Source organism: Coregonus lavaretus (assembly GCF_964263955.1).
Source record: "Coregonus lavaretus genome assembly, chromosome: 1".
Lineage (NCBI taxonomy): Eukaryota > Metazoa > Chordata > Actinopteri > Salmoniformes > Salmonidae > Coregonus > Coregonus lavaretus.
Genome location: NC_139988.1, coordinates 30,496,747 through 30,523,906, shown reverse-complemented (window position 1 = coordinate 30,523,906; position 27,160 = coordinate 30,496,747). Strand labels below are relative to the sequence as shown.

The following is a 27,160-nucleotide window of genomic DNA, read 5'->3' as shown; positions in this document are numbered from 1 at the left end:
GGCACTTTGTTGCTAGTTTTTCATTGTCGAAAACATGCACTTATCATTTGTTTTAGGCTCTTAAATGTACCTCTTAAAATAATCTCAGTGGTACGTAGTCATCTTTGCTACTGGTGATGTTTAAACTGGAGTTTAACTTTGAATAGGAGAATCGCTTTGTGTCTTAATTAGAACATTTTGCCATCATTAACCGTGACTGTTATTAAGTTATTGTTAGTCAATGTCTGTATCATTTTCTATTACTTGTTTTGCATCTTTGTTGTTCAGGATGTTTATGTGTTTTTATGTTCATAACCCTGAACATCAGAGGCATGATGCACAAAATGACATTAAAGTATTATGAAAAATGTCAGTCCAGCATTAAATGTTGACTCAAATAAATGTACAACTTCTGTCTCCTCTGATCTTTAAAATCATCAGAAAGCAGTGCAAGTGCTAAAGGAGAGACGAGAAAAAAAGTTTCACGTTCACACACAAAATAAATATTTTTGATATAGACCCAAAGAGAAAACATTTCAAAAGACATTTTTATACATGTCTTTTGCAAGCGCAAACAGCAGAAATGGTGTCAAGAGAAAACAAAACAGAAAGCTTGTTTCTTCTAACAATTGCTTTAAGCTACAAAAACCTCCTAGTCCCTAGCCTCCCCTCACTGTCAGTTTATTCTCCCTCCTTCCCCTCCTCTTTTTTTCTTCCCTCTTCCCCCCATCTCTCTCTCTCTCCCTCTTTCTTTCTCTTCCCCCTCTCTCCCCCCAACCCCATCTCCCACACTACTCTCCAAGGCCAAGTCCTCGGCCCCTCCGTGTACTCCTTGGGCCCTGATAGGTTGTGGTCTGATGCTTAGCAACAGCATTCCTGTGCCCTAAGTAGCAGTAAGCTGCCGGCTGAACCCTTTGATGTGGCTGTCAGGACCTATTTATTTCCTTTTAGCACTTTGTCTGCTTGTCCAGATGGAGAGGGAGATAGAAAAAGGAGCTGCTGTTTACACCGCTGGCCCTCTACGACGTAGCTTCGCTCGCCCTTATTAGATTGTATTGCTGGTCAGTCTTAACTAGGGAGGTTGAGGTGAGGCGAGAAGTAGGGAGGGAGAGAGGAAGGGAGCAACGGGGCGGATGAGTCCTTACCAACAGGGCACTCCATCCAGAGATCTGCCTTAGTCTCAATTGACAATCTAGTATTTGTAGTGCACTATATTTGACCAAAATCCCCATGAAACATTTGGCACTGATATCTTAACATTGGACAGAGTTTGCCAAACTCTCTGAACTGTATTCAGTATATACTGTATGGTTTTGGCTCTGCCTATCTGAGAAATACCTGATTTCAACACAGACTTCACAGAATGAAGCTGAGACTGGTATAGTCTAGGGGTGTCACAATGTTGGGTCTGAGGTATATTCAGAACATACTCTACATGCCAACTCAATTTCTCATGTCTTTCATTTCTCTCAATTTTTCCCTTTCTCTCTCATGGTGAGCTGTTAGAAGCAATAATCATTATTGCCTCAAGGTTTATCAGCATTTATTCATATGAAACAACAGAAGAGAGAAGACAGACAGTACTGGTGTGATGTATAATCCTGTATGGGAGTCATCTTTCATTATGACATTTAACAGAGCTTCCTCTGTCTTCCTACCTCCCCTCTCTCTCTCTCTCTCTCTCTCTCTCTCTCTCTCTCTCTCTCTCTCTCTCTCTCTCTCTCTCTCTCTCTCTCTCTCTTTCTGTTATCCCTCTCTCTCTTTCTCCCTCTCTCTCCATTATCAGAGAGGTTTCTGCTTTCCTTCTCCCCAGCCTGTATTATCCTAAGCTGTGTTGATAACTCACACAGCACAGAGACTATAACGATGTGAACACTCAGCATATGCCTCTGGCCCGGCAAATTAAAACAATACTTAGCTTGATGAGCATACTACTCAGGCCAGCACAGAGAGGGGGGGGGGAGAGAGAGAGAGAGAGAGAGAGAGAGAGAGAGAGAGAGAGAGAGAGAGAGAGAGAGAGAGAGAGAGAGAGAGAGAGAGAGAGAGAGAGAGAGAGAGAGAGAGAGAGAGAGAGGGAGAGAGAGAGAGAGAGAGAGAGAGAGAGAGAGAGAGAGAGAGAGAACGCTCTTAAATAGATGACACTGCAGCACCCCCATCTGCTCAGTGCAGGAACAACTACAGAGGAGAGATAGAAAGTTGTAGTCCGCCTCTCAGAGAATGTTTTTAACATTAAGTATGTTTGCTTCCAGCGGTTATTGATGTGATCTCAGGCCCTCTTCAATCCATCAGTTTCTCATTTCTTTGAAGCTCATTTATGACCTGAATATGCAGCATTTTATTATTCCAGTTTGCCATGGACCGACAAAGGCCTACTCTCAATGTAGCTAATTATTGGTATTCACATAAACTGTTATGACTTACCGACATGAGTCAAAACACATTCAAAAACATGTAATGGATAGATGTCATTTTAAACAGCTGCAATTTGTTCCTATTTTAAATCAATGAAGATCCGTGGTCTGGTCGTCAGGGTAAATGTCTTAAGCGTCTGTGAGCACTGAGCTGTGACCGTACTAAATGAATGAGTCCAGTGGGCCTATGAGCCAACCCTTGGCTTTTGATTATGTTTGTGTAAAATCTTAAGGCTTGTGATCAAAGACTGGCCTGGTCGGCCAGCCCTTTTAAAGACAGAGGGAGGGAGGGAGGGAGAGTGGGAGAGGGAGGGATGGAGCGGGGGAGAGAGGGAGCGATGGAGGGGGGGGGGGGGGTAAAGAGAAAGAGATAGAGGACATATATGAATAGAGAGAGAGAGAGAGAGAGAGAGAGAGAGAGAGAGAGAGAGAGGGCCCTGATAACAGCTGTGTTTCAGATCTAGTCCTCCATGAAGTTGGTTCCATAGGGACTCCCATCATCAGAGGCCAAGCAGCTTTCTCATCCCCTGTATGGGTCATAGAGTAAAAGGGGAGAGGTGGGGGAGTAGTGGGGTGTGGGGAGGGGGGGGTAAGGAGAGAGGGAAAACTGTCTGATTAATGTTCTACGGGTGGGGTGGTGTTGTGGATAGGGAGGGAGGGTGGTAGGGAGGGAGGGAGGGAGGGAGGGGAAGATGAGGGTGTTTGATCAGGTGACGTGGCATGGGGTGGTAGGGAGGGGGATCAAGGCAACGCTCTTGATGTTGACAGCGGGCCACTTTTGGGGGGCAGCGCCTGATTGACATCCCTGCCGACCCGTAAGGAGGGGCGACCCCAGAACATTGCATCCTTTCCAACCACCCTATCCCCCCCCCCTCTCAGTCTGTGGGTGGTGCTGGTAATAACGTGGCCGGTGGGAAGATTAATTGTGGACAAGCAGCAGGATTAGGAGGGTATTTGTGGGGCCAGGGGAGGGACAGAGTCTGTGATCTCTCAGGCAGGACAGGAAATGAACCAGACAGGCAGGTCGCTCTGGGGCTCAATGGGCTGCCTCTCAGGCCATAGAATCAGAACTAGGTAGAACGGACATTCACATTCACTCTTATTCACTCCTATTCAAATCAATGGTTTATTGTTCTATTGGTTGTAATTCTATGTCTAAGACACAGACCTGTTATGTAGTCAGAGCCCAATGACTGGGGGATGTTAGGATATAAATTATACTGCTGACACATTGAAGAGAAAAGGCAGACCTCGAGTACTGTTTAAATACTACCTTAAATAGTTGTTAGATATGGTACAGTAGAATACTACCTTAAATAGTTGTTAGATATGGTACAGTAGAATACTACCTTAAATAGTTGTTAGATATGGTACAGTAGAATAGTACCTTAACTAGTTGTTAGATATGGTACAGTAGAATACTACCTTAAATATTTATTAGATATGGTACAGTAGAATACTACCTTAAATATTTATTAGATATGGTACAGTAGAATACTACCTTAAATATTTATTAGATATGGTACAGAAGATACTACCTGAAATAGTTGTTAGATATGGTACAGTAGAATACTACCTTAAATATTTATTAGATATGGTACAGAAGATACTACCTGAAATAGTTGTTAGATATGGTACAGTAGAATACTACCTCAAATAGTTGTTAGATATGGTACAGAAGAATACTACCTGAAATAGTTGTTAGATATGGTACAGAAGAATACTACCTGAAATAGTTGTTAGATATGGTACAGAAGAATACTACCTGAAATAGTTGTTAGATATGGTACAGTAGAATACTACCTGAAATAGTTGTTAGATATGGTACAGAAGAATACTACCTGAAATATTTATTAGATATGGTACAGTAGAATACTACCTTAAATATTTATTAGATATGGTACAGAAGATACTATCTGAAATAGTTGTTAGATATGGTACAGTAGAATAATACCTTAAATATTTATTAGATATGGTACAGAAGATACTACCTGAAATAGTTGTTAGATATGGTACAGTAGAATACTACCTCAAATAGTTGTTAGATATGGTACAGAAGAATACTACCTGAAATAGTTGTTAGATATGGTACAGAAGAATACTACCTGAAATAGTTGTTAGATATGGTACAGAAGAATACTACCTGAAATAGTTGTTAGATATGGTACAGTAGAATACTACCTGAAATAGAGTGTATACCCACCTATTGTGGAAAGAAGGATTGACAATATAAGGACTTACTTTACTCACAGCAGACAGTGATCAGTGTTTAGCCACTACATCACTGGTTGTAAGATATTGTACTGTAAAAAAAGGCCATAGAATCAGAACTGGGTAGAACGGACTTTCACATTCACTCTTATTCACTCCTATTCAAATCAATGGTTTATTGTTCTATTGGTTGTAATTCTATGTCTAAGACACAGACCTGTTATGTAGTCAGTGCCCAATGACTGGGGGATGTTAGGATATAAATTATACTGCTGACACATTGAAGAGGAAAGGCAGACCTCGAGTACTGTTTAAATACTACCTGAAATAGTTGTTAGATATGGTACAGTAGAATTCTACCTTAAATATTTATTAGATATGGTGCAGTAGAATACTACCTCAAATAGTTGTTAGATATGGTACAGAAGAATACTACCTCAAATAGTTGTTAGATATGGTACAGTAGAATACTACCTCAAATAGTTGTTAGATATGGTACAGTAGAATACTACCTGAAATAGTTGTTAGATATGGTACAGAAGAATACTACCTCAAATAGTTGTTAGATATGGTACAGAAGAATACTACCTCAAATAGTTCTTAGATATGGTACAGAAGAATACTACCTCAAATAGTTCTTAGATATGGTACAGAAGAATACTACCTCAAATAGTTCTTAGATATGGTACAGAAGAATACTACCTCAAATAGTTCTTAGATATGGTACAGTAGAATACTACCTCAAATAGTTGTTAGAAATGGTACAGTAGAATACTACCTGAAATAGTTGTTAAATATGGTACAGTAGAATACTACCTCAAATAGTTGTTAGATATGGTACAGAAGAATACTACCTCAAATAGTTGTTAGATATGGTACAGAAGAATACTACCTGAAATAGTTGTTAGATATGGTGCAGTAGAATACTACCTCAAATAGTTGTTAGATATGGTACAGTAGAATACTACCTGAAATAGAGTGTATACCCACCTATTGTGGAAAGAAGGATTGACAATATAAGGACTTACTTTACTCACAGCAGACAGTGATCAGTGTTTAGCCACTACATCACTGGTTGTAAGATATTGTACTGTAAAAAAAAAGAAAAAAAAAAGGACTACCTTAAATAGCTATAACACCCAAGAAACTGACCTCGAAGTGAAGTATAAAGTATTATGTCGACAGGATATTTTGTGATATTGTAATTCTAATTCGCTCATCTACCAGTAAGTTATTACATCCAGAACTTGTTGATATCATTTGTCCTGGACTATTCTTCTTCTAGTAATATAAAGCATGTGCTCACCAGCCCAGGCCAGCCTCTGTACTGTAATGTCCTTTAGAGATCCTATCTGAAAGCACATTATGGGATCATTTTCAATTTACACCGCCGATGAAGAATATGTTTTCATTTAGCGTTGTCCAGCTCTCTTGTTTCTCAAGGTTGTGCGTGGGGGCTGTAGACTAGTGAAACAACCACACAAGGGGACAAATAGCAGCACTAAACCATCTCTAATATGTATTTGTCACTTTGGTGTTTTGCTGTGATTAAAAGCCCTTATGAATTCCTTCCTGGAGGAGAGGAAAGGAGAGTATTTCTGCAAAGGCATCAGATAGCAGCATGTCAAGATAAAGTCCAGGGAACAGAAGACAAATAAAACAGGATGTTTAGGTCCTTGGCACCAAAAGAAGCAGAAGAGCAACACCAAAAAACAAAAACACTTTTGACCTGTTCAAACACACTCACTCTGAATATCAGTATGTTTGTATTGTCTTAATTTTGGGCCTTGCCAGTGGCCGTTCTGTTCTTGGGAGTAAATTCAACATCCGGCCAACCAATGTATTTCCAGTAGGTACAGTTGGGAAATGTAGACTGTCACCACATAGACCTACATCACACTGATTTACACTGTACAGTCTTTCCAAGAACCCACCTAGTGTAAAAGAGCTGAGAACTCAGGAAACAGTGGATTTAAGTCTCAAACCTGAAAGCAAGTAACAGAGAAGGTTGAAGAGTCAGAGTGGTGGTGTCATGCCACCTGTTGGTGTGTGGTCAGATAGCAGTAGTAGCAGTAGTAGTGTGTTAGTTAGGGCTAGGGTTAGAGGGGCTGTGGTTCATAGTGCGTGGTGTCTGCCCTTGGTTTGACCCATACAGCAGGTCATGGCTCAGTAGTCATGAGGCCTTCCACCATATAGACCCCCTCTAACAGGCCAGGAGGGGAGGGGGACAGACCATCAAAGCCAGGGTCGTAGCTCCTACCTCTCCATAACAAAGTAATGAAACCTGCCCTGGCCCGGCGCGCTCCTTCCCTCCATCTGCGATAAAACAGGAATGGAGCTCCAACATTTCCTGTCTCGCTTCAATAGAATTTATGGCACTCGGACAATCAGTCACGGCAATGAAATCGCTCAACCCTTCTCTTCTTCTGCATCTCTCCCTTTTCCCTCTCCTTTCTCTCTCTTTCTCACTCTCTTTCTCTCTCTGCATCTCTTTCTCTCTCTCTATCTCTCAATTTGTTTGATAGCTGAGGACATGTTTTTTCTTTTACAAGCTAAGTAGTGAAGTATGTGTGTGTGTGTGTTTTGTTTCCCCAGGCCCCAGGTGACCCCAGGTCTGATTGTTCCTCCATGCCCTACACCCCTCTACCCAGAGGCTCTAGAGACGGCAAGAACCACAAAGGTAAAGATTACACTCCCTTATGAGCCCTCTATAGTCCTCGCTCACATCAGACCTATTAGAGGAGATAACGAAGTGGGCCTGTATATATACACGTACAGTTGAAGTCGGAAGTTTACATCCACTTAGGTTGGAGTCATTAAAACTCGTTTTTCAACCACTCCACAAATTTCTTGTTAACAAACTATAGTTTTGGCACGTCGGTTAGGACATCTACTTTGTGCATGACCCAAGTAATTTTTCCAACAATTGTTTACAGACAGATTATTTCACTTATACTTCACTGTATCACAATTCCAGTGGGTCAGAAGTTTACATACACTAAGTTGACTGTGCCTTTAAACAGCTTGGAAAATTCCATAAAATGATGTCATGGCTTTAGAAGCTTCTGATAGGCTAATTGACATAATTTGAGTCAATTGGAGGTGTACCTGTGGATGTATTTCAAGGCCTACCTTCAAACTCAGTGCCTCTTTGCTTGACATCATTGGAAAATCAAAAGAAATCACCCAAGACCTCAGAAAAAGAATTGTAGACCTCCACAAGTCTGGTTCATCCTTGGGAGCAATTTCCAAACGCCAGGAAGGTACCGCATTCATCTGCACAAACAATAGTACGCAAGTATAAACACCATGGGACCACGCAGCCGTCATACCGCTCAGGAAGGAGACACGTTCTGTTTCCTAGAGATGAACGTACTTTGGTGCGAAAAGTGCAAATCAATCCCAGAACAACAGCAAAGGACCTTGTGAAGATGCTGGAGAAAACAGGTTCAAAAGTAACTATATCCACAGTAAAGCGAGTCCTATATTGACATAACCTGAAAGGCCGCTCAGCAAGGAAGAAGCCACTGCTCCAAAAACGCCATAAAAAAGCCGGACTACAGTTTGCAACTGCACATGGGGACAAAGATTGTACTTTTTGGAGAAATGTCCTCTGGTCTGATGAAACAAAAATAGAACTGTTTGGCCATAATGACCATCATTATTTTTGGAGGAAAAAGGGGGATGCTTGCAAGCCGAAGAACAGCATCCCAACCGTGAAGCACGGGGGTAGCAGCATCATGCTGTGGGGGTGCTTTGCTGCAGGAGGGACTGGTGCACATCTCAAAATAGATGGCATCTTGAGGAAGGAAAATTATGTGGATATATTGAAACAACATCTCAAGACTTCAGTCAGGAAGTTAAAGCTTGGTTGCAAATGGGTCTTCCAAATGGACAATGACCCCAAGCATACGTTGTGGCAAAATGGTTTAAGGACAACAAAGTCAAGGTATTGGAGTGGCCATCACAAAGCCCTGACCTCAACCTATAGAAAATGTGTGGGCAGAACTGAAAAAGCGTGTGCGAGCAAGGAGGCCTACAAACCTGACACAGTTACACCAGCTCTGTCAGGAGGAATGGGCCAAAATTCACCCAACTTATTGTGGGAAGCTTGTGGAAGGCTACCCGAAACATTTGACCCAAGTTAAACAATTTAAAGGCAATACTACCAAATACTAATTGAGTGTATGTAAACTTCTGACCCACTGGGAATGTGATGAAAGAAATAAAGCTGAAATAAATAATTCTCTCTACTATTATTCTGACATTTCACATTCTTAAAATAAAGTGGTGATCCTAACTGACCTAGATCAGGGAATTTTTACTAGGATTAAATGTCAGGAATTGTGAAAAACTGAGTTTAAATGTATTTGGCTAAGGTGTATGTAAACTTCCGACTTCAACTGTATATATATATATATATATATATATATATATATATACATTTTAGTCATTTAGCAGGCGCTCTTATCCAGAGCGACTTACAGTTAGTGAGTGCATTTTTTTTTCTCCATATATATACTGTATATACAGTGGGGGAAAAAAGTATTTAGTCAGCCACCAATTGTGCAAGTTCTCCCAATTAAAAAATTGAGAGAGGCCTGTAATATTCATCATAAGTACACGTCAACTATGACAGACAAATTGAGGAAAAAAAATCCAGAAAATCACATTGTAGGATTTTTTATGAATTTATTTGCAAATTATGGTGGAAAATAAGTATTTGGTCACCTACAAACAAGCAAGATTTCTGGCTCTCACAGACCTGTAACTTCTTCTTTAAGAGGCTCCTCTGTCCTCCACTCGTTACCTGTATTAATGGCACCTGTTTGAACTTGTTATCAGTATAAAAGACACCTGTCCACAACCTCAAACAGTCACACTCCAAACTCCACTATGGCCAAGACCAAAGAGCTGTCAAAGGACACCAGAAACAAAATTGTAGACCTGCACCAGGCTGGGAAGACTGAATCTGCAATAGGTAAGCAGCTTGGTTTGAAGAAATCAACTGTGGGAGCAATTATTAGGAAATGGAAGACATACAAGACCACTGATAATCTCCCTCGATCTGGGGCTCCACGCAAGATCTCACCCCGTGGGGTCAAAATGATCACAAGAACGGTGAGCAAAAATCCCAGAACCACACGGGGGGACCTAGTGAATGACCTGCAGAGAGCTGGGACCAAAGTAACAAAGCCTACCATCAGTAACACACTACGCCGCCAGGGACTCAAATCCTGCAGTGCCAGACGTGTCCCCCTGCTTAAGCCAGTACATGTCCAGGCCCGTCTGAAGTTTGCTAGAGTGCATTTGGATGATCCAGAAGAGGATTGGGAGAATGTCATATGGTCAGATGAAACCAAAATATAACTTTTTGGTAAAAACTCAACTCGTTGTGTTTGGAGGACAAAGAATGCTGAGTTGCATCCAAAGAACACCATACCTACTGTGAAGCATGGGGGTGGAAACATCATGCTTTGGGGCTGTTTTTCTGCAAAGGGACCAGTACGACTGATCCGTGTAAAGGAAAGAATGAATGGGTCTATGTATCGTGAGAAAACCTCCTTCCATCAGCAAGGGCCTTGAAGATGAAACGTGGCTGGGTCTTTCAGCATGACAATGATCCCAAACACACCGCCCGGGCAACGAAGGAGTGGCTTCGTAAGAAGCATTTCAAGGTCCTGGAGTGGCCTAGCCAGTCTCCAGATCTCAACCCCATAGAAAATCTTTGGAGGGAGTTGAAAGTCCGTGTTGCCCAGCGACAGCCCCAAAACATCACTGTTCTAGAGGAGATCTGCATGGAGGAATGGGCCAAAATACCAGCAACAGTGTGTGAAAACCTTTTGAAGACTTACAGAAAACGTTTGACCTGTGTCATTGCCAACAAAGGGTATATAACAAAGTATTGAGAAACTTTTGTTATTGACCAAATACTTATTTTCCACCATAATTTGCAAATAAATTCATTAAAAATCCTACAATGTGATTTTCTGGATTTTTTTTTCCTCATTTTGTCTGTCATAGTTGACGTGTACCTATGATGAAAATTACAGGCCTCTCTCTGTCACGGTTCAGACAGACGACCAGAGGACCACAATTGCGTCACACCAGAAAGTTTATTAAAACTTAAGGGAAAAGGGAAGTAGGGAGTGAATGAAGGCTCCAGGGGTAAACAGGGATCCCGTCCAATGTGCTGGATCTGTGCCCCCCCCAGTGGCAGCGATGCGTCCTATGAAGCCGGTGGTGGGTGGTCCAGAAGTCCTGGGGGGGGGAGACACAGACACAACAGGGCGGAATGAAACAAGGCAGCAGTACAGTTCAAGGGAAATCCAAAATACGTAGTAGCAAGGCAGAAGGCTGGTCAGAGTTACCGGGATTGAAGAGTAGTCAGGAGTCGTTATGGCAGAAGCAGGTCTGGATCTCCTGGGGCAGAAGAGTATCCAAAAATCAGGCAGGTCCGGGGTCACAAAACCAGGGTGAGCCAGAAGCGCGAGCAAACAGGTTCCGGGTGTGAGCTTTGCAGACGATCTGACACCGGAGAGCTGAAAGACAGGGCCTTAAATACTGGGAGAGGTAGTGGGTAATGCAGCGCAGCTGGCAGAGTAATTAGAGCAGAGCAGAGCAGGGACAGGTGGAGCTAGTTAGGCTGAGTAGAGAGAGTGGTGAGCAGAGTGGAAGAAAATTAAGGTGGTAACCCGGTGGAGTGAGAGGCTCATGACAGAACCCCCCCCCCAAGGGACGGCCCCAGAAGTCCCAAGAGCAACACCACGCCGGGCGGGAGGAGGGGAGCCGGAGGAGGGCTAGAACTCCTCCGAACGGTCCGAGTGAACGTCCTCATCCTCGGAGGAAGCCGGAGGGCCGTGGTCGGGAGATGGGACAGGTCCCGAGACAGGATCAGGCACAGGACAGGAAGCCGAGCGGGCAGGACGGTTAGGGACCCCTCTGGGGCGGCCCCTACGGATTGCAGGTTGATCAGGATGCCGTTGGTGGAAAGCGGTGATGAGAGTCCTATCCACAATCCGACTAGCTGGCACCCAGGTCCTTTCCTCAGGTCCATAGCCCTCCCAGTCAATGAGGTACTGGAGACCCCTACCCCTCCGTCTGGACCGAAGCAGGCGGCGGACGGTGTAAACCAGACCACCATCGACGAGCCGTGGAGGAGGAGGACAAGGCGCAGCAGGGACCAGCGGACTCTCATGGATGGGCTTAATCTTAGACACATGGAAAGTGGGGTGCACCCTCAGGGAATTAGGCAGTTGGAGCCGGACAGCAGTTGGGCTAATCACTCTTATGATAGGGAATGGGCCAATGAACCGAGGTGCCAGCTTCTGCGACTCCACCCTGAGTGGCAGGTTCTTCGATGACAACCACACCCTTTGACCAACATGGTAGGTGGGAGCAGGAATTCTCCGACGGTTGGCCCCGGTAGTGTAGCTGGCAACGGATCTGAGGAGTGTGGCTCGGGCTTGTGACCAGGTGCGGCGACATCGACGGGCAAAAGCAAGTGCAGATGGGCAAGTAACCTCCTCTTCCTGGCTGGCAAATAGAGGAGGCTGGTATCCATAAACACATTGGAAAGGGGACATACCGATGGCAGAGCAGGTCAGAGAATTGTGTGCGTACTCCACCCATGTCAATTGCTGCGACCAGGAGTGGGGGTTGCGTGAAGTCATGCATCGCAGTGCCTTCTCGAGCTCCTGATTAGCCCGCTCTGACTGCCCATTGGATTGGGGATGGAATCCGGAAGTCAGACTGACTGTGGCTCCCAGCAGGTGACAGAACTCCTTCCAAAAAGCGGAGGAGAATTGTGGACCACGGTCAGAAACTACATCCTTTGGCAGTCCGTGGATCCGGAAGACGTGTTCCAGGACCACCTGGGCGGTCTCCTTGGCGGTTGGGAGCTTGGGGAGGGGAATGAAGTGTGCCATCTTGCTGAAACGGTCAACTATGGTGAGAATAACGGTCATGCCACTTGAAGGGGGCAGCCCCGTGACAAAGTCAAGGGCGATGTGAGACCAGGGACGTCTGGGCACAGGCAGGGGCTGCAGCAATCCGGCTGGGGGCTGGCAGGACGACTTGTGTTGGTTGCAGATGGGGCAGGCTTGGACGAATTCCCGTACATCCTTTCTCAGAGAGGGCCACCAGAACCTCTGGGCGAGCAGGTTGTAAGTGCGGGTGGAGCCAGGGTGACAAGCTAGGCGGGAGTCATGTCCCCACTGAACGACCTGGGACCTCAGGTCTTCGGGGACAAAAAGGCGGTCAGCTGGGCAAGTGCTGGGACCTGGCTGGTTACGGAGAGCCTCCAGCACCTGTTCCTCAACAGCCCAGGTCAGAGCTGCAACGATGCAGGGACTTGGCAGAATCGACACAGGGTCCTTGGAGGGGGTGTCATCCTTCTGGAATTGACGGGAGAGGGCGTCTGGCTTGGTGTTGCGTGATCCAGGCCGGTATGACAGAGTGAAATTAAACCTGGTGAAGAACAGGGCCCAGCGGGACTGCCTGGAGTTCAACCGTTTGGCCGTGCGGATGTACTCCAAGTTCTTATGATCGGTCCAAACGAGAAATGGAATGGTGGACCCCTCCAGCCAGTGACGCCACTCCTCCAAGGCAAGCTTCACAGCCAGCAGCTCACGGTTCCCTATGTCGTAATTGCACTCAGAGGGGGACAACCGACGTGAGAAAAAGGCACAGGGATGGAGCTTCCTATCCTCCGCAGCCCACTGAGAAATCACAGCACCAACTCCCACATCCGAGGCGTCCACCTCCACAATGAATTGCCGGTCCACATCAGGCATCTGGAGGATGGGAGCGGAGGTGAACCTCACCTTGAGGGTACTGAAGGCTTTGTCGGCTGCTGGGGTCCAGGTGAAGGGTTGCTTGGTGCTGGTTAGAGCAGTGAGAGGGGCAGCAACGGTACTGTAGTTCCGGATAAACTTTCTATAGAAGTTAGCAAACCCCAGAAACTGTTGCAGCTTCTTTCTGTTCTCCGGAACTGGCCATGAAGTGACTGCTGATACTTTGGCAGGATCCATTTGGATACTTCCCTCTGCCACTATGTACCCCAGGAAGGCCACTGTCTTGACGTGAAACTCACATTTCTCTGCCTTGGCGTAGAGGGAATTCTCCAGAAGACGATGAAGGACTTGCTGGACATGGCGGGTGTGTTCAGACAGGTTTCTGGAGTAGATTAAGATGTCATCCAGGTAAACGAAGACAAACTTGTTTAACATGTCCCGCAGTACATCATTCACTAGAGCCTGGAACACAGCAGGAGCATTGGTGAGGCCAAAAGGCATAACCAGATACTCGTAGTGGCCTGTTGGTGTATTGAATGCGGTTTTCCATTCATCTCCCTCCCGGATCCGCACTAGGTGGTAAGCGTTTCTGAGATCCAACTTGGTAAAAACAGTGGCTCCCTGGAGCAACTCAAAAGCAGAGGTGAGCAGAGGCAGAGGGTAACGGTTTTTCACTGTGATGTCGTTGAGTCCCCTGTAGTCGATGCAGGGGCGAAGAGATCCGTCCTTCTTCCCCACAAAGAAGAAGCCAGCACCAGCAGGAGATGAAGATGAACGGATTAATCCTGCGGACAGAGAGCCATTGATGTAGTCCTCCATGGACTTTCTTTCAGGAGCAGACAACGAATAAAGACGACCCTTTGGAGGGGCTGTTCCAGGGAGGAGGTCGATGGCACAGTCGTACGGTCGGTGAGGGGGCAGAGATGTGGCTCTTGCTTTGTTAAACACCTCTCTGAGACCATGGTAGCATTCTGGGACATTGGAGAGGTCAGGAGCGGAGTTAGTAGGTACTGGCCGAGGGGGTAGTGCGGCAGCAAGCAGGCAGGTTCGGTGGCAGTCCTCTCCCCACTCCCTGATCACCCCGGTCACCCAGTCGAGCTGAGGGTTGTGCCGGCGGAGCCATGGGTAACCCAGGATGAGGGGTTGGCCTGGAGAGGGGAGCAGGTGAAACTGGATAGTTTCTTGATGGTTTCCGGACAGACCCATCGAGACCGGGGCCGTGACATGAGTGACCGATCCGAGTAAGTGTCCGTCCAGTGCCCGGGCAGGAATAGGAGGTGTCAAACGGAGGTTCTCCAGTCCCAGTTGGCGTGCCAGCTTGATGTCCATTATGTTGGCTTCGGCGCCAGAATCCACCAGAGCAGCCAGGGTGTGAGTTGAGTCAGAGAGGCGGAGGTGAACTTGCAGCAGGGGTTTGCGGTCGGAGGACTGGATGGTCATTGAACTCAACCGGACTCCCCCTATGCCCGGTGAGCTTCGGCCCTTTAAAGGGCAGGTTACCACACGATGTCCATCACCTCCACAATAGAGGCAGAGGTTTGAGGTGAAGCGGCGCTGGCGCTCTGCAGGAGTGAGAGAGGCTCGCCCAATCTCCATAGGCTCAGACTGATCAAGCTGACCTGGGTGAGTGGCAGTAGATGACAGGAGCCCAGTCGGATCTCTCCGAATGCCGGTAGTAGGTGGACCCTGGCGCCCCCTCTCACGACGACGGGTCTGTATCCTTCTGTCGATCCTGACAGTCAGTGCGATGGCTTCATCAAGAGTGGAAGGCAGTTCATGGGAGACCAACTCGTCCTTGATATAGTCAGCCAAACTATGGAAGAACGCGTCCACCAACGATGGTGTGTTCCAAGAACTTCGTCTAGCCAGGGTTCGGAAGTCGATGGAATGGTCTGCGACTGTACGTCTGCCTTGTCGAATACTGAACAGTTCACGAGACGCCTCTGCGGTTGGTGAATCCAGGTCAAACACCTTCAGCATCTCCTCAGCAAACAGGTCGAAGGTTGCACATGCGGGGGTTTGACGTTCGAACTCTGCTGTTCCCCAGAGTCGAGCTCGGCCCGTCAGGTGAGTGATGGCATACCCAACTTTAGCCCCCTCCGTGGCGAAGGTCCTTGGCTGCAAGGAGAACTGAAGTCGGCAGCTAGTCAGGAATGGCCGGACCTGGGTTGAATCGCCGTTGAACCGCTCGGGGTTTCCAATCTTGGGTTCCGGAGCAGCGGCTGCAATGACCGGGGCAGGTAACTCGGGGGCAGGGCTGGTGGGCAGACTGGCTGGGGTAAGGTTGGTGAGGAGTTGAATGATCATGGCGAGTTGTTGTTGCTGCTGCTGGAACTGCTGCTCATGCTCATCGGTTTCCATGTCGGGGAAAGTGTGCGCTGAGTCCATAATGGTCAGATCGTACTGTCACGGTTCAGACAGACGACCAGAGGACCACAATTGCGTCACACCAGAAAGTTTATTAAAACTTAAGGGAAAAGGGAAGTAGGGAGTGAATGAAGGCTCCAGGGGTAAACAGGGATCCCGTCCAATGTGCTGGATCTGTGCCCCCCCCAGTGGCAGCGATGCGTCCTATGAAGCCGGTGGTGGGTGGTCCAGAAGTCCTGGGGGGGGGAGACACAGACACAACAGGGCGGAATGAAACAAGGCAGCAGTACAGTTCAAGGGAAATCCAAAATACGTAGTAGCAAGGCAGAAGGCTGGTCAGAGTTACCGGGATTGAAGAGTAGTCAGGAGTCGTTATGGCAGAAGCAGGTCTGGATCTCCTGGGGCAGAAGAGTATCCAAAAATCAGGCAGGTCCGGGGTCACAAAACCAGGGTGAGCCAGAAGCGCGAGCAAACAGGTTCCGGGTGTGAGCTTTGCAGACGATCTGACACCGGAGAGCTGAAAGACAGGGCCTTAAATACTGGGAGAGGTAGTGGGTAATGCAGCGCAGCTGGCAGAGTAATTAGAGCAGAGCAGAGCAGGGACAGGTGGAGCTAGTTAGGCTGAGTAGAGAGAGTGGTGAGCAGAGTGGAAGAAAATTAAGGTGGTAACCCGGTGGAGTGAGAGGCTCATGACACTCTCATCTTTTTAAGTGGGAGAACTTGCACAATTGGTGGCTGACTAAATACTTTTTTTCCCCACTGTATACTGTATAATATATATATATATATATATATATTATTTTTTTTACAATAAAAGTGTACATCAAATTAAAAAAACCAAGGTCAGGATGATCTCCCATCCCCACTCTTTGATGACTCTTCTCTACTCCACACACTCTTTAGACATATCAGAGAATAAGATAGCTGAACAAAAAATGAACAACATATTCACAATCAATTAACGGCTATCGTCTTTATGTGTTCATTAAAAGGTAAGCCCTTTGATAATATAAATTAATATGCATGTTTTTCTTCTTATTGATTAACCGGAGTGAGAGAATAGTGGACTTGAGATTCATCTGGGATCATAATAATGAATAATGGTCGGTCTTCCCTCATCTCATGTCTTTGAGTAGTTGATGGATGCTGAAATGTATCTAGATTTGAACTATTGATTCTGATGTGGAGGTATGTATATGTGAACCATCGATGATGATATGTTGATGCTAGTCATTGATTAGACCTTATTCTGATCTAATGTATGGAAGAGATTACATTGTTTCACATGTATATCTCTGTACAGTATAGATCAAAGACATATTTTTCTCATCATCAAAGACTAATGTATTTCTAAAGTTGCCCCAGTTTTAGCAGAAAATATATGTATTGTAATATATTGATGAGAAGCATTTGTTGTACAATTGCATTAATATCAAATGCATACATTTTTTATGCATCTTTCTTACTGTAAATTATCATAATAACATAATTTACAGTGTATAGGAACAGACATATTGAATTGTATTCTATTGTATTGAATTGTATTCTATTCTATTCTAAATGCACTGGTACATTCCTCTGTGTTGCTAGTCTCTCTCCACCACCACTTTGTTAGCTAGCTGCAGTAAGGCAGTCACTGTGCTGGCCAGGCTTGTAGTAGAAAGAAAAGGTGACCGGTTCTTTATGTCTGTAGCGATGTTGTGTGAGTGGCCCTGAGGCCATTTTAACGGACCTCACAGCAGGGCAGCAGGTTTAAACATGAGACATTCATCATGCTCTTTGTCTCCACCATGCAAAACACTGCCGCTGTGATGCGCCCGACACTGTGGCGGGCCAGCTCAAGAGGTCAACATTGAGCACCTCACACACATGGGATCGCACACACACACACACACTTACTCACACACACACCCCTCCTCCCATCCAGTGCCAAGGACAGATCTATTTCACAGTGGCTGACCAGCAGCTTTCCATGTGAAGTAGGAAGAGGGACAGAGACAGACCCAAATGTCAACCTATTCCTTATATAGTGCACAATTTTTGACCAGAGCCCATAGGGACTAGGGTGCCATTTGGGACACAACCGGAAAGACCCTGTGCTTTGTCAACATCAGGCCGGCCAGGGAACAGTCCATTAAAAGGGTATCTGACGTGAGGTATTTCTCCCTCCCTCTTAGATCTGGGCTGTGGTGTGGTGACAGTCACCATTTGTTATGTTTATGACGCTAGCGCTGCAGCCTTAGATAACACTGCCCTCATCTTCAAGCTTCACCTCCTCTTCATGCCTCCCGCCTCAGTCCGCGTTCAGCACTGCAGCCCACTTATTTCTCTGTGCTTTTTAAACATACTGTATTAACTAAATGTGGGGGAGCCATCATGATAACTTTCTTTGCGTTCCTACCTTCTACCTTCTTCCACTGTGAGATGAGGACGTTTCAGGAGAAACTGTCACACAATGTTAACAAAAATGGTACACTAACGTCGTTATCACTGTAGAGATTTTAGTATGGTTTACTATCATTATCATAATAGTATCATATTATCATTACATGTTGTTGATAAAGGTAATTATCCCTTTGAATTAATCACCATATATTTGTATCAGTTATATTTAGCTGTGGTTTGATGAACCGTGGTCCAGGGATGTCTGTTTGTGTTAGCCCCTACATGGCCCTAGTTGGTGGGATGTATCTAGCAAGTCTGACAGCCCCCTGTCTGCTGCAGTGAGCCTCTCCACACATACACACACACACACACACACACACACACACACACACACACACACACACACACACACACACACACACACACACACACACGCACACACACACACACACACACACACACACACACACACACACACACACACACACACACACACACACACACACACACACACACACACACACACACACACACACACACCTGTATAGGGGCCCCAGAGCCCAGGTGCCACTAGTAATTACTGCAGTCTGGAGCTCTAGGGAGGGGCCAGAGCTGGCAGGTCAGTGCCTAGGGGGAGAGGGGTGGAGAGTGGGGATACAGCTCCAGGAAGAGCCCCTGTCTGGGGGTGGCTGTGTGGTGGAGTCAGCCATGGACAAGACAAAAAGAGAGGAGACAAGGGAAGAAGAGGGTGGAGGGAGGGAGATGGTGGGGGGAAGAGAGCGACACAGAAAGAAAGAAAGAAAGATTTAGCCTGGGAGACACAATAGCGGTAGATAGAGGAGAGTGAGCAATGAAGGAGGAGAGGGCAAGCAAGCTAGCGACTAAAAACAAGAGGGTAGGAGAGGGAGAAAAGAGACGGGGAGACTGTGATGTGTCTTGGAGCAGGCCAGGGTGACACAGAGTGGAGTAGTGACAGGTCTAGAGGCCTAGGGAGCAGAGTCACCAGTAGAGGCCTTAGGATCCTCCTCTACTGTCAGCTCTGGTTTTAGCTGTCTGACAGGCTGGCAGTCCCAGATTCAAAGTACTCTACCCGACTACACCTCATGTATGGAGCAGAGCGCTGTTTCAAAATTACTCTCACAATCAGAGTACAAGAAATGTATTGTGGATTTGATCTCCCAATGAAAGGTCTCAGACTAAAGTTTGTCCTCGCAACATACCTAAAATGGACAAATAACTTAAATGTTAAAGTACCTAATAATAAATACCTAAAGAGTTCAAATGGAGCGTTACTCCATAATGGCTTACTGTAGTTCATAATGAATCAATGGAGAATTATAATAAAACCTGTCAAACATAATATGTGTGATGGTTTAACAACAACATGTCATTATCTGACAATATCATGTTCTCAGAGATGGTTCTTGAGTTTATTTGATAGATGTAGTTATCTGTAGGCGTAAAACATGTACGACAACAACAAGCACATACGATGCAACACATGTAATAGATCTATTTCTTTACTGTACTTTACAGTTTAAATACACAATTTTTCTTCCCATTAAAAGTTAAAATTCTCTAAATATTTAGGCTAATATATTTCTCAGGCATCAGCCACTGCTCTTTAATGGATCAGACTGTTTGATGTGGTCCATCCTTCACCAGTGACAGGCCTAAATGGAAGTGATCCCAGTGTATAAACTGCTAAGTAAACAGAGAGTAAACAAAGAGAAATGCCATGAGGCCTAGTTTAATGCTCTCATTCTGGGACTGCTTCCAGATGCTTAGTATGTATGTATTTTAAAATGGTACACAACTGCTATTAAAACCCCTGGAGGAAAGCAAGTCTTCAAAGCCTTCAAACCCCCTCACTTACTCAGACACACACACACTGGCGACACCCATGGGACTTCTCACGCTTGCCTTACAGTTCACTTTTTTACACGATGGGGCGATCTGTAGATCTATAGTTCTCAATAAACACGTGCACGCTCACCCCCCCCCCCCCCCCCCCCCACACACACACACACTCCCTGATCACCAATACGGGGGGGGGGGGGGGGGAACGGGAATGCATCCAAACTAAGAGTAAACTCTTTTACAGTCGAAGCACAACAAATACACAAACATCTGGAAGCGTTCAGAGCAGAGCAGCAGAACCATTAGGGGGAGAGTTGGATTTTGCCAAAATGGGGAAATGATGAGGAATGGGCTGTCAGTCCGCGCTGGAGAGACAGGGGAGAGGCCTGATGACAGAGCTGTGGATGAGAAGTACTGAGAGGGAGGGGGAGGGAGGGAAGACAGAAAGAGAGAGAAAGATGGGTAAAATAGAGGGAGGTAAAGGGAGAGATGGGAAAGGGATATGTACTGTATTTTCAAGCTCAGCTGGCCTAGCTGGGCCTAGAGAGGTATACACCGGCTGGTAGCTATCCCTCCCTCCCTCCTTCCCTCCCCCTCTCTCTCCCTCCATTATCAGACAGCTGGATGGGACGGATCACTAATGCTTGATAAACTGATATTTTTGATGATGGATTAGTCATTATGAAGAGGAGCCCTGGGACATTATCACTGTTTTTACGATTTTTGTTGTTAGAGCTTATGGAACTAGGCTATGATTTAGATAAAAGCCAAACTTAATCTTTGCTTCACAAGCAAAGGATGATGACAACATCACTAACATTGTTAAAATACAGGCTTTAGTTTGAATTTGAATAGGCTGTCATGAAGTCAGTCTATTTACCACAAAATTAACTTTCAAACGAGCTCACTCATGATTAATCCTAGGTTAGTTAGACTGTGTGGTAAAGTCCTTGATATAACAATCCTGTTTGTCTCCATCATCGCCTTGCCTCAACATAAATAAATTGCGAACTTTCTATTTGATGTTTGTTTCACGACCTTAAGCAAATCTACCTAAAAAAAAACACCCATCCCACAGTCAATAATATTCCCTTTATATTTGGCATAGCTTTGATAAGTTTCTCTGAGTATGGAAATGTTTGCCATAAACCTCCAGTGAGGGAAGACAGAACACTCCTGGCAGGCCCTATTAAAGGTTCAGTACGTGCTCTCAGAGACGTTTCCCTGCTTCTCATAATGATTGTAGCAGGACCGTTTCTCCCCTGATAAACATCATTCTCAAACTCAAAGACCAATACTGGCCGCCACCATTACGGAACTAAATCTGTTGTTCAAATGGGAAATATGGATAAAAGCATAGAGAGTTTAACTCTTCCGAGTCCACTTGTATTCCACAAGAAGTGGAGGAAGTTTGTGAAAGACCTATGTTCCCCTAGGAGGCACAGTGTTTAAGTCAAGTCAATCCACTGTGTACAGTGGGGGAAAAAAGTATTTAGTCAGCCACCAATTGTGCAAGTTCTCCCACTTAAAAAGACGAGAGAGGCCTGTAATTTTCATCATAGGTACACGTCAACTATGACAGACAAAATGAGGAAAAAAAATCCAGAAAATCACATTGTAGGATTTTTAATGAATATATTTGCATATTATGGTGGAAAATAAGTATTTGGTCAATAACAAAAGTTTCTCAATACTTTGTTATATACCCTTTGTTGGCAATGACACAGGTCAAACGTTTTCTGTAAGTCTTCACAAGGTTTTCACACACTGTTGCTGGTATTTTGGCCCATTCCTCCATGCAGATCTCCTCTAGAGCAGTGATGTTTTGGGGCTGTCGCTGGGCAACACAGACTTTCAACTCCCTCCAAAGATTTTCTATGGGGTTGAGATCTGGAGACTGGCTAGGCCACTCCAGGACCTTGAAATGCTTCTTACGAAGCCACTCCTTCGTTGCCCGGGCGGTGTGTTTGGGATCATTGTCATGCTGAAAGACCCAGCCACGTTTCATCTTCAAGGCCCTTGCTGATGGAAGGAGGTGTCACGCCCTGGCTCTGGGGACTCTTAAATGTTGAGCCAGGGTGTGTAGTTTCTGTGTTGTGTTTATTTCTATGGTGAATATATATTCTGTGTAGATCTATGTTGGCTGGTTTGGTTCCCAATCAGAGGCAGCTGTAGCTCGTTGTCTCTGATTGGGGACCATACTTAGGCAGCCTTTTGGCACCAGTCAGTTGTGGGATCTTGTTCCGTGTGAGGTATGTTATTTGTCTACCTTGGACTTCACGTTTCGTTTGTTGTTTTTGTCGTGTTGTTTATTCGTTAATAAACATGTATGCTTATCACGCTGCGCCTTGGTCCGTCTCGTTCGTAAACGATCGTGACAGGAGGTTTTCACTCAAAATCTCACGATACATGGCCCCATTCATTCTTTCCTTTACACGGATCAGTTGTCCTGGTCCCTTTGCAGAAAAACAACCCCAAAGCATGATGTTTCCACCCCCATGCTTCACAGTAGGTATGGTGTTCTTTGGATGCAACTCAGCATTCTTTGTCCTCCAAACACGACGAGTTGAGTTTTTACCAAAAAGTTCTATTTTGGTTTCATCTGACCATATGACATTCTCCCAATCCTCTTCTGGATCATCCAAATGCACTCTAGCAAACTTCAGACGGGCCTGGACATGTACTGGCTTAAGCAGGGGGACACGTCTGGCACTGCAGGATTTGAGTCCCTGGCGGCGTAGTGTGTTACTGATGGTAGGCTTTGTTACTTTGGTCCCAGCTCTCTACAGGTCATTCACTAGGTCCCCCCGTGTGGTTCTGGGATTTTTGCTCACCGTTCTTATGATCATTTTGACCCCACGGGGTGAGATCTTGCGTGGAGCCCCAGATCGAGGGAGATTATCAGTGGTCTTGTATGTCTTCCATTTCCTAATAATTGCTCCCACAGTTGATTTCTTCAAACCAAGCTGCTTACCTATTGCAGATTCAGTCTTCCCAGCCTGGTTCATGTCTACAATTTTGTTTCTGGTGTCCTTTGACAGCTCTTTGGTCTTGGCCATAGTGGAGTTTGGAGTGTGACTGTTTGAGGTTGTGGACAGGTGTATTTTATACTGATAACAAGTTCAAACAGGTGCCATTAATACAGGTAACGAGTGGAGGACAGAGGAGCCTCTTAAAGAAGAAGTTACAGGTCTGTGAGAGCCAGAAATCTTGCTTGTTTGTAGGTGACCAAATACTTATTTTCCATACATACACATACTGTAGGTTTACAGTACGCCCTACAGTATTCACTGTCTGTGTATTAGGTGCAGTATTATGAAGGACCTAAGGACTGTATGGAGGCAAAAATAATGCCACACACTGATTCAACGCCAGTGGGAGCTGAAAATATCTTTGGTTTTTCCGATCGTTCTGGCAATTCTCAAATATACCTTCTTTAGGACATGTTTGACATGCTTTTTACATTTCTATTACAAACCCTTTTAGACCTACAGTGAGGGAAAAAATTATTTGATCCCCTGCTGATTTTGTATGTTTGCCCACTGACAAAGACATGATCAGTCTATAATTTTAATGGTAGGTTTATTTGAACAGTGAGAGACAGAATAACAACAACAAAAATCCAGAAAAACGCATGTCAAAAATGTTAAAAATTTATTTGCATTTTAATGAGGGAAATAAGTATTTGACCCCTCTGCAAAACATGACTTAGTACTTGGTGGCAAAACCCTTGTTGGCAATCACAGAGGTCAGACGTTTCTTGTAGTTGGCCTGCAGGTTTGCACACATCTCAGGAGGGATTTTGTTACACTCCTCTTTGCAGATCTTCTCAAAGTCATTAAGGTTTTGAGGCTGACATTTGGCAACTCGAACCTTCAGCTCCCTCCACAGATTTTCTATGGGATTAAGGTCTGGAGACTGGCTAGGCCACTCCAGGACCTTAATGTGCTTCTTCTTGAGCCACTCCTTTGTTGCCTTGGCCGTGTGTTTTGGGTCATTGTCGTGCTGGATTACCCATCCACGACCCATTTTCAATGCTCTGGCTGAGGGAAGGAGGTTCTCACCCAAGATTTTACGGTACATGGCCCCGTCCATCGTCCCTTTGATGCGGTGAAGTTGTCCTGTCCCCTTAGCAGAAAAACACCCCCAAAGCATAATGTTTCCACCTCCATGTTTGATGGTGGGGATGGTGTTCTTGGGGTCATAGTCAGCATTCCTCCTCCTCCAAACACGGCGAGTTGAGTTGATGCCAAAGAGCTCGATTTTGGTCTCATCTGACCACAACACTTTCACCCAGTTCTCCTCTGAATCATTCAGATGTTCATTGGCAAACTTCAGACGGACATGTATATGTGCTTTCTTGAGCAGGGGGACCTTGCGGGTGCTGCAGGATTTCAGTCCTTCACGGCGTAGGGTGTTACCAATTGTTTTCTTGGTGACAATGGTCCCAGCTGCCTTGAGATCATTGACAAGATCCTCCCGTGTAGTTCTGGGCAGATTCCTCACCATTCTCATGATCATTGCAACTCCACGAGGTGAGATCTTGCATGGAGCCCCAGGCCGAGGGAGATTGACAGTTCTTTTGTGTTTCTTCCATTTGCGAATAATCGTACCAACTGTTGTCACCTTCTCACCAAGCTGCTTGGCGATGGTCTTGTAGCCCATTCCAGCCTTGTGTAGGTCTATAATCTTGTTCCTGACATCCTTGGAGAGCTCTTTGGTCTTGGCCATGGTGGAGAGTTTGGAATCTGATTGATTGATTGCTTCTGTGGACAGGTGTCTTTTATACAGGTAACAAGCTGAGATTAGTTGAGAGTGTGCTCCTAATCTCAGCTCGTTACCTGTATAAAATACTAGTTTCCCTCATTAAAATGCAAATCAATTTATAACATTTTTTAAATGCATTTTTCTGGATTTTTTTGTTGTTATTCTGTCTCTCACTGTTCAAATAAACCTACCATTACAATTATAGACTGATCATTTCTTTGTCAGTGGGCAAACGTACAAAATCAGCAGGGGATCAAATACTTTCTTCCCTCACTGTATGCATGCCTCCTGTAAGACCTTATGGTCCGTGAACCGTACATGATACAGTCAACATCTTGGTGTCATTACACTCCTTAACGTGTGCTCTAACAAATGGAGTATGTCTAGACTTTGAAATACAAGTTTTCACATTAATTTATTCAACATTAAAAATATTTCCCACTCTCGCTGGCGTGGAATCGCCCAGAACTGAACTGCCTGAACTCTCCAAAAAGTTACATATTTTTTTGAGCACACGCCAATTCAGGGTAGTTCTACTTTTTGTCTTGTGTTATAACCAAGTAGTTGATCAATTAAATCATTTGGATTTAGTCCGATGGAGCTCTGAGACCCTACAAACGAAACACTTTCAGAATTCTGTGGAACTGGATAATGCGTATGAAGAATGACAAGTGAACTATGTTGACTAAGGTTGCTTCTATGGGTTACACACTCTGAAACACTCTGACAATATAAAGACATATGGCTTTAATCCCCAGATAGGAGTTCATAAAAGTCTCTCACAAGTAATTGTCACCAGACCAAGTTTTATATCCTTGGAGGTGTTTGCCAGTTTGTGCAGCTGAAGAGGTGCTAAGGATCAGTTTTATAATGAATTAGTATTTTGTTGCCATTAAAGATATCGATATAAAATGTGCCTATAACTCACAACACAGGGACGTAATGAGCTCTCATAAAGAAAGAAATAGCCATCATGCTTGCTTATATCCACGTGCATATTTCAACCTCTGGGCTACACTTAGATTGGATCTCAAAAATATATAATGGGCGAACAGGGAGGATTTCCTTTTCCCAACAAAATATTGTGTAGTAATCATGTTCGCTTTGTGATGTTGTGTACCTTCATATGCTTTTGGTTTCCAAAAATAGTTTATGTGGGTTAATATGTTTTAATGATCTGGAGTCAGCTTGTAGGGTCATTTGTTTAGGTCCGAACTGGTAACCATGTTCTCAGGCTAGGGTTAAGATAATAGGTCATGGGCCTATTCTTGTGCGGTGAGAATCATGTTGGTATTACTATTCCATTTAGGTTTGTTTTTCATTCAGTTTGATGACATTGTCTCCTTTCTAATTTGAATTGAACATCACATTTTTAACTTGGAAATCTGGTTGCAGGTTTTGATTGAATCCGTTCCATTAGGTTCTACACGTGTTCTGTGTCTTACAGCCTCATGCACACAGAGAGCAGCTGCCAGCCATGTATATCTGCTCTTCCTCTGTGATGCGCGGCTCTGTTGCCTTTATCAGAGGGCGATGATGTGATGTGATGTTATTCCTCCCAGGAGTGGATTGGCTCTGCAACATGAATAGCCATTAGTGCAGGGCTATGGAGATGGATGAGATGAGGGAAAGCGAGGGAGAGCGAGGGGGAACCGGGCCCTGCAATCCCTCACCGCATGTCCAAAACACACCACACTCCTCTCCTCTTCTCGCTGGGAGAAATGATGATGAGAGCTCATTTTTGGAGGCAGGCCCTGAATGTCCCTGTTATTATTATAGAGAACTGGAACACACTGGGGTTGCGTCCCAAATGGCACCCTAGTCTTTATGTAGTGCGCTACTTTTGACCAGGGCCCATATGGCTCCGGTCAAAATTAGTGCAGTATGTACAGTACCTTCAGAAAGTATTCACACCCCTTGACTTTTTCCACATATTGTTGTGTTACAGCCTGAATTTAAAATGGATTACATTTAGATTTGTGTCACTGGCCTACACGCAATAGCCCATAATGTCAAAGTGTAATTATGTTTTTCTAAATTTTTACAAATTAATACAAAATGAAAAGCTGAAATGTCTTGAGTTAATAAGTATTCAACCCCTTTGTTATGACAAGCCTAAATAAGGTCAGGAGTAAAAATTCGCTCAAGAAGTCAAATAATACAGTGCCCCCCGTAATTAGTGGGACAGTGAAGCATTTTTTATTATTTTGGCTCTATACTCAAAAAGTTTGGATGTGAAATCACACAGTTACAATGAGGTAAATTGCAGACTGTCAGCTTTAATTTGAGGGTATTTTCATCCATATCGGGTGAACCGTTTAGAAATGACAGCAATTTTTGTATATAGTTCCCCCCCATTTTAGGCCACCAAAAGTATTGGGACAA

At 44.9% G+C, this 27,160-nt stretch overlaps 1 protein-coding gene across 1 annotated transcript in view; it reads left to right on the top strand.

Moving 5' to 3' along the window:
• LOC311134776 (leucine-rich melanocyte differentiation-associated protein-like) overlaps positions 1–27,160 on the top strand; it is a gene marked incomplete at its 3' end in the record, with an annotated part of 292,408 nt that overhangs the window by 241,634 nt on the left and 23,614 nt on the right. The window contains exon 6 of the mRNA XM_084168557.1: positions 7,197–7,281. Within this exon, the coding sequence (XP_084024683.1) occupies positions 7,197–7,281 (85 nt within the window). The remainder of the gene's footprint in view (positions 1–7,196; positions 7,282–27,160) is intronic.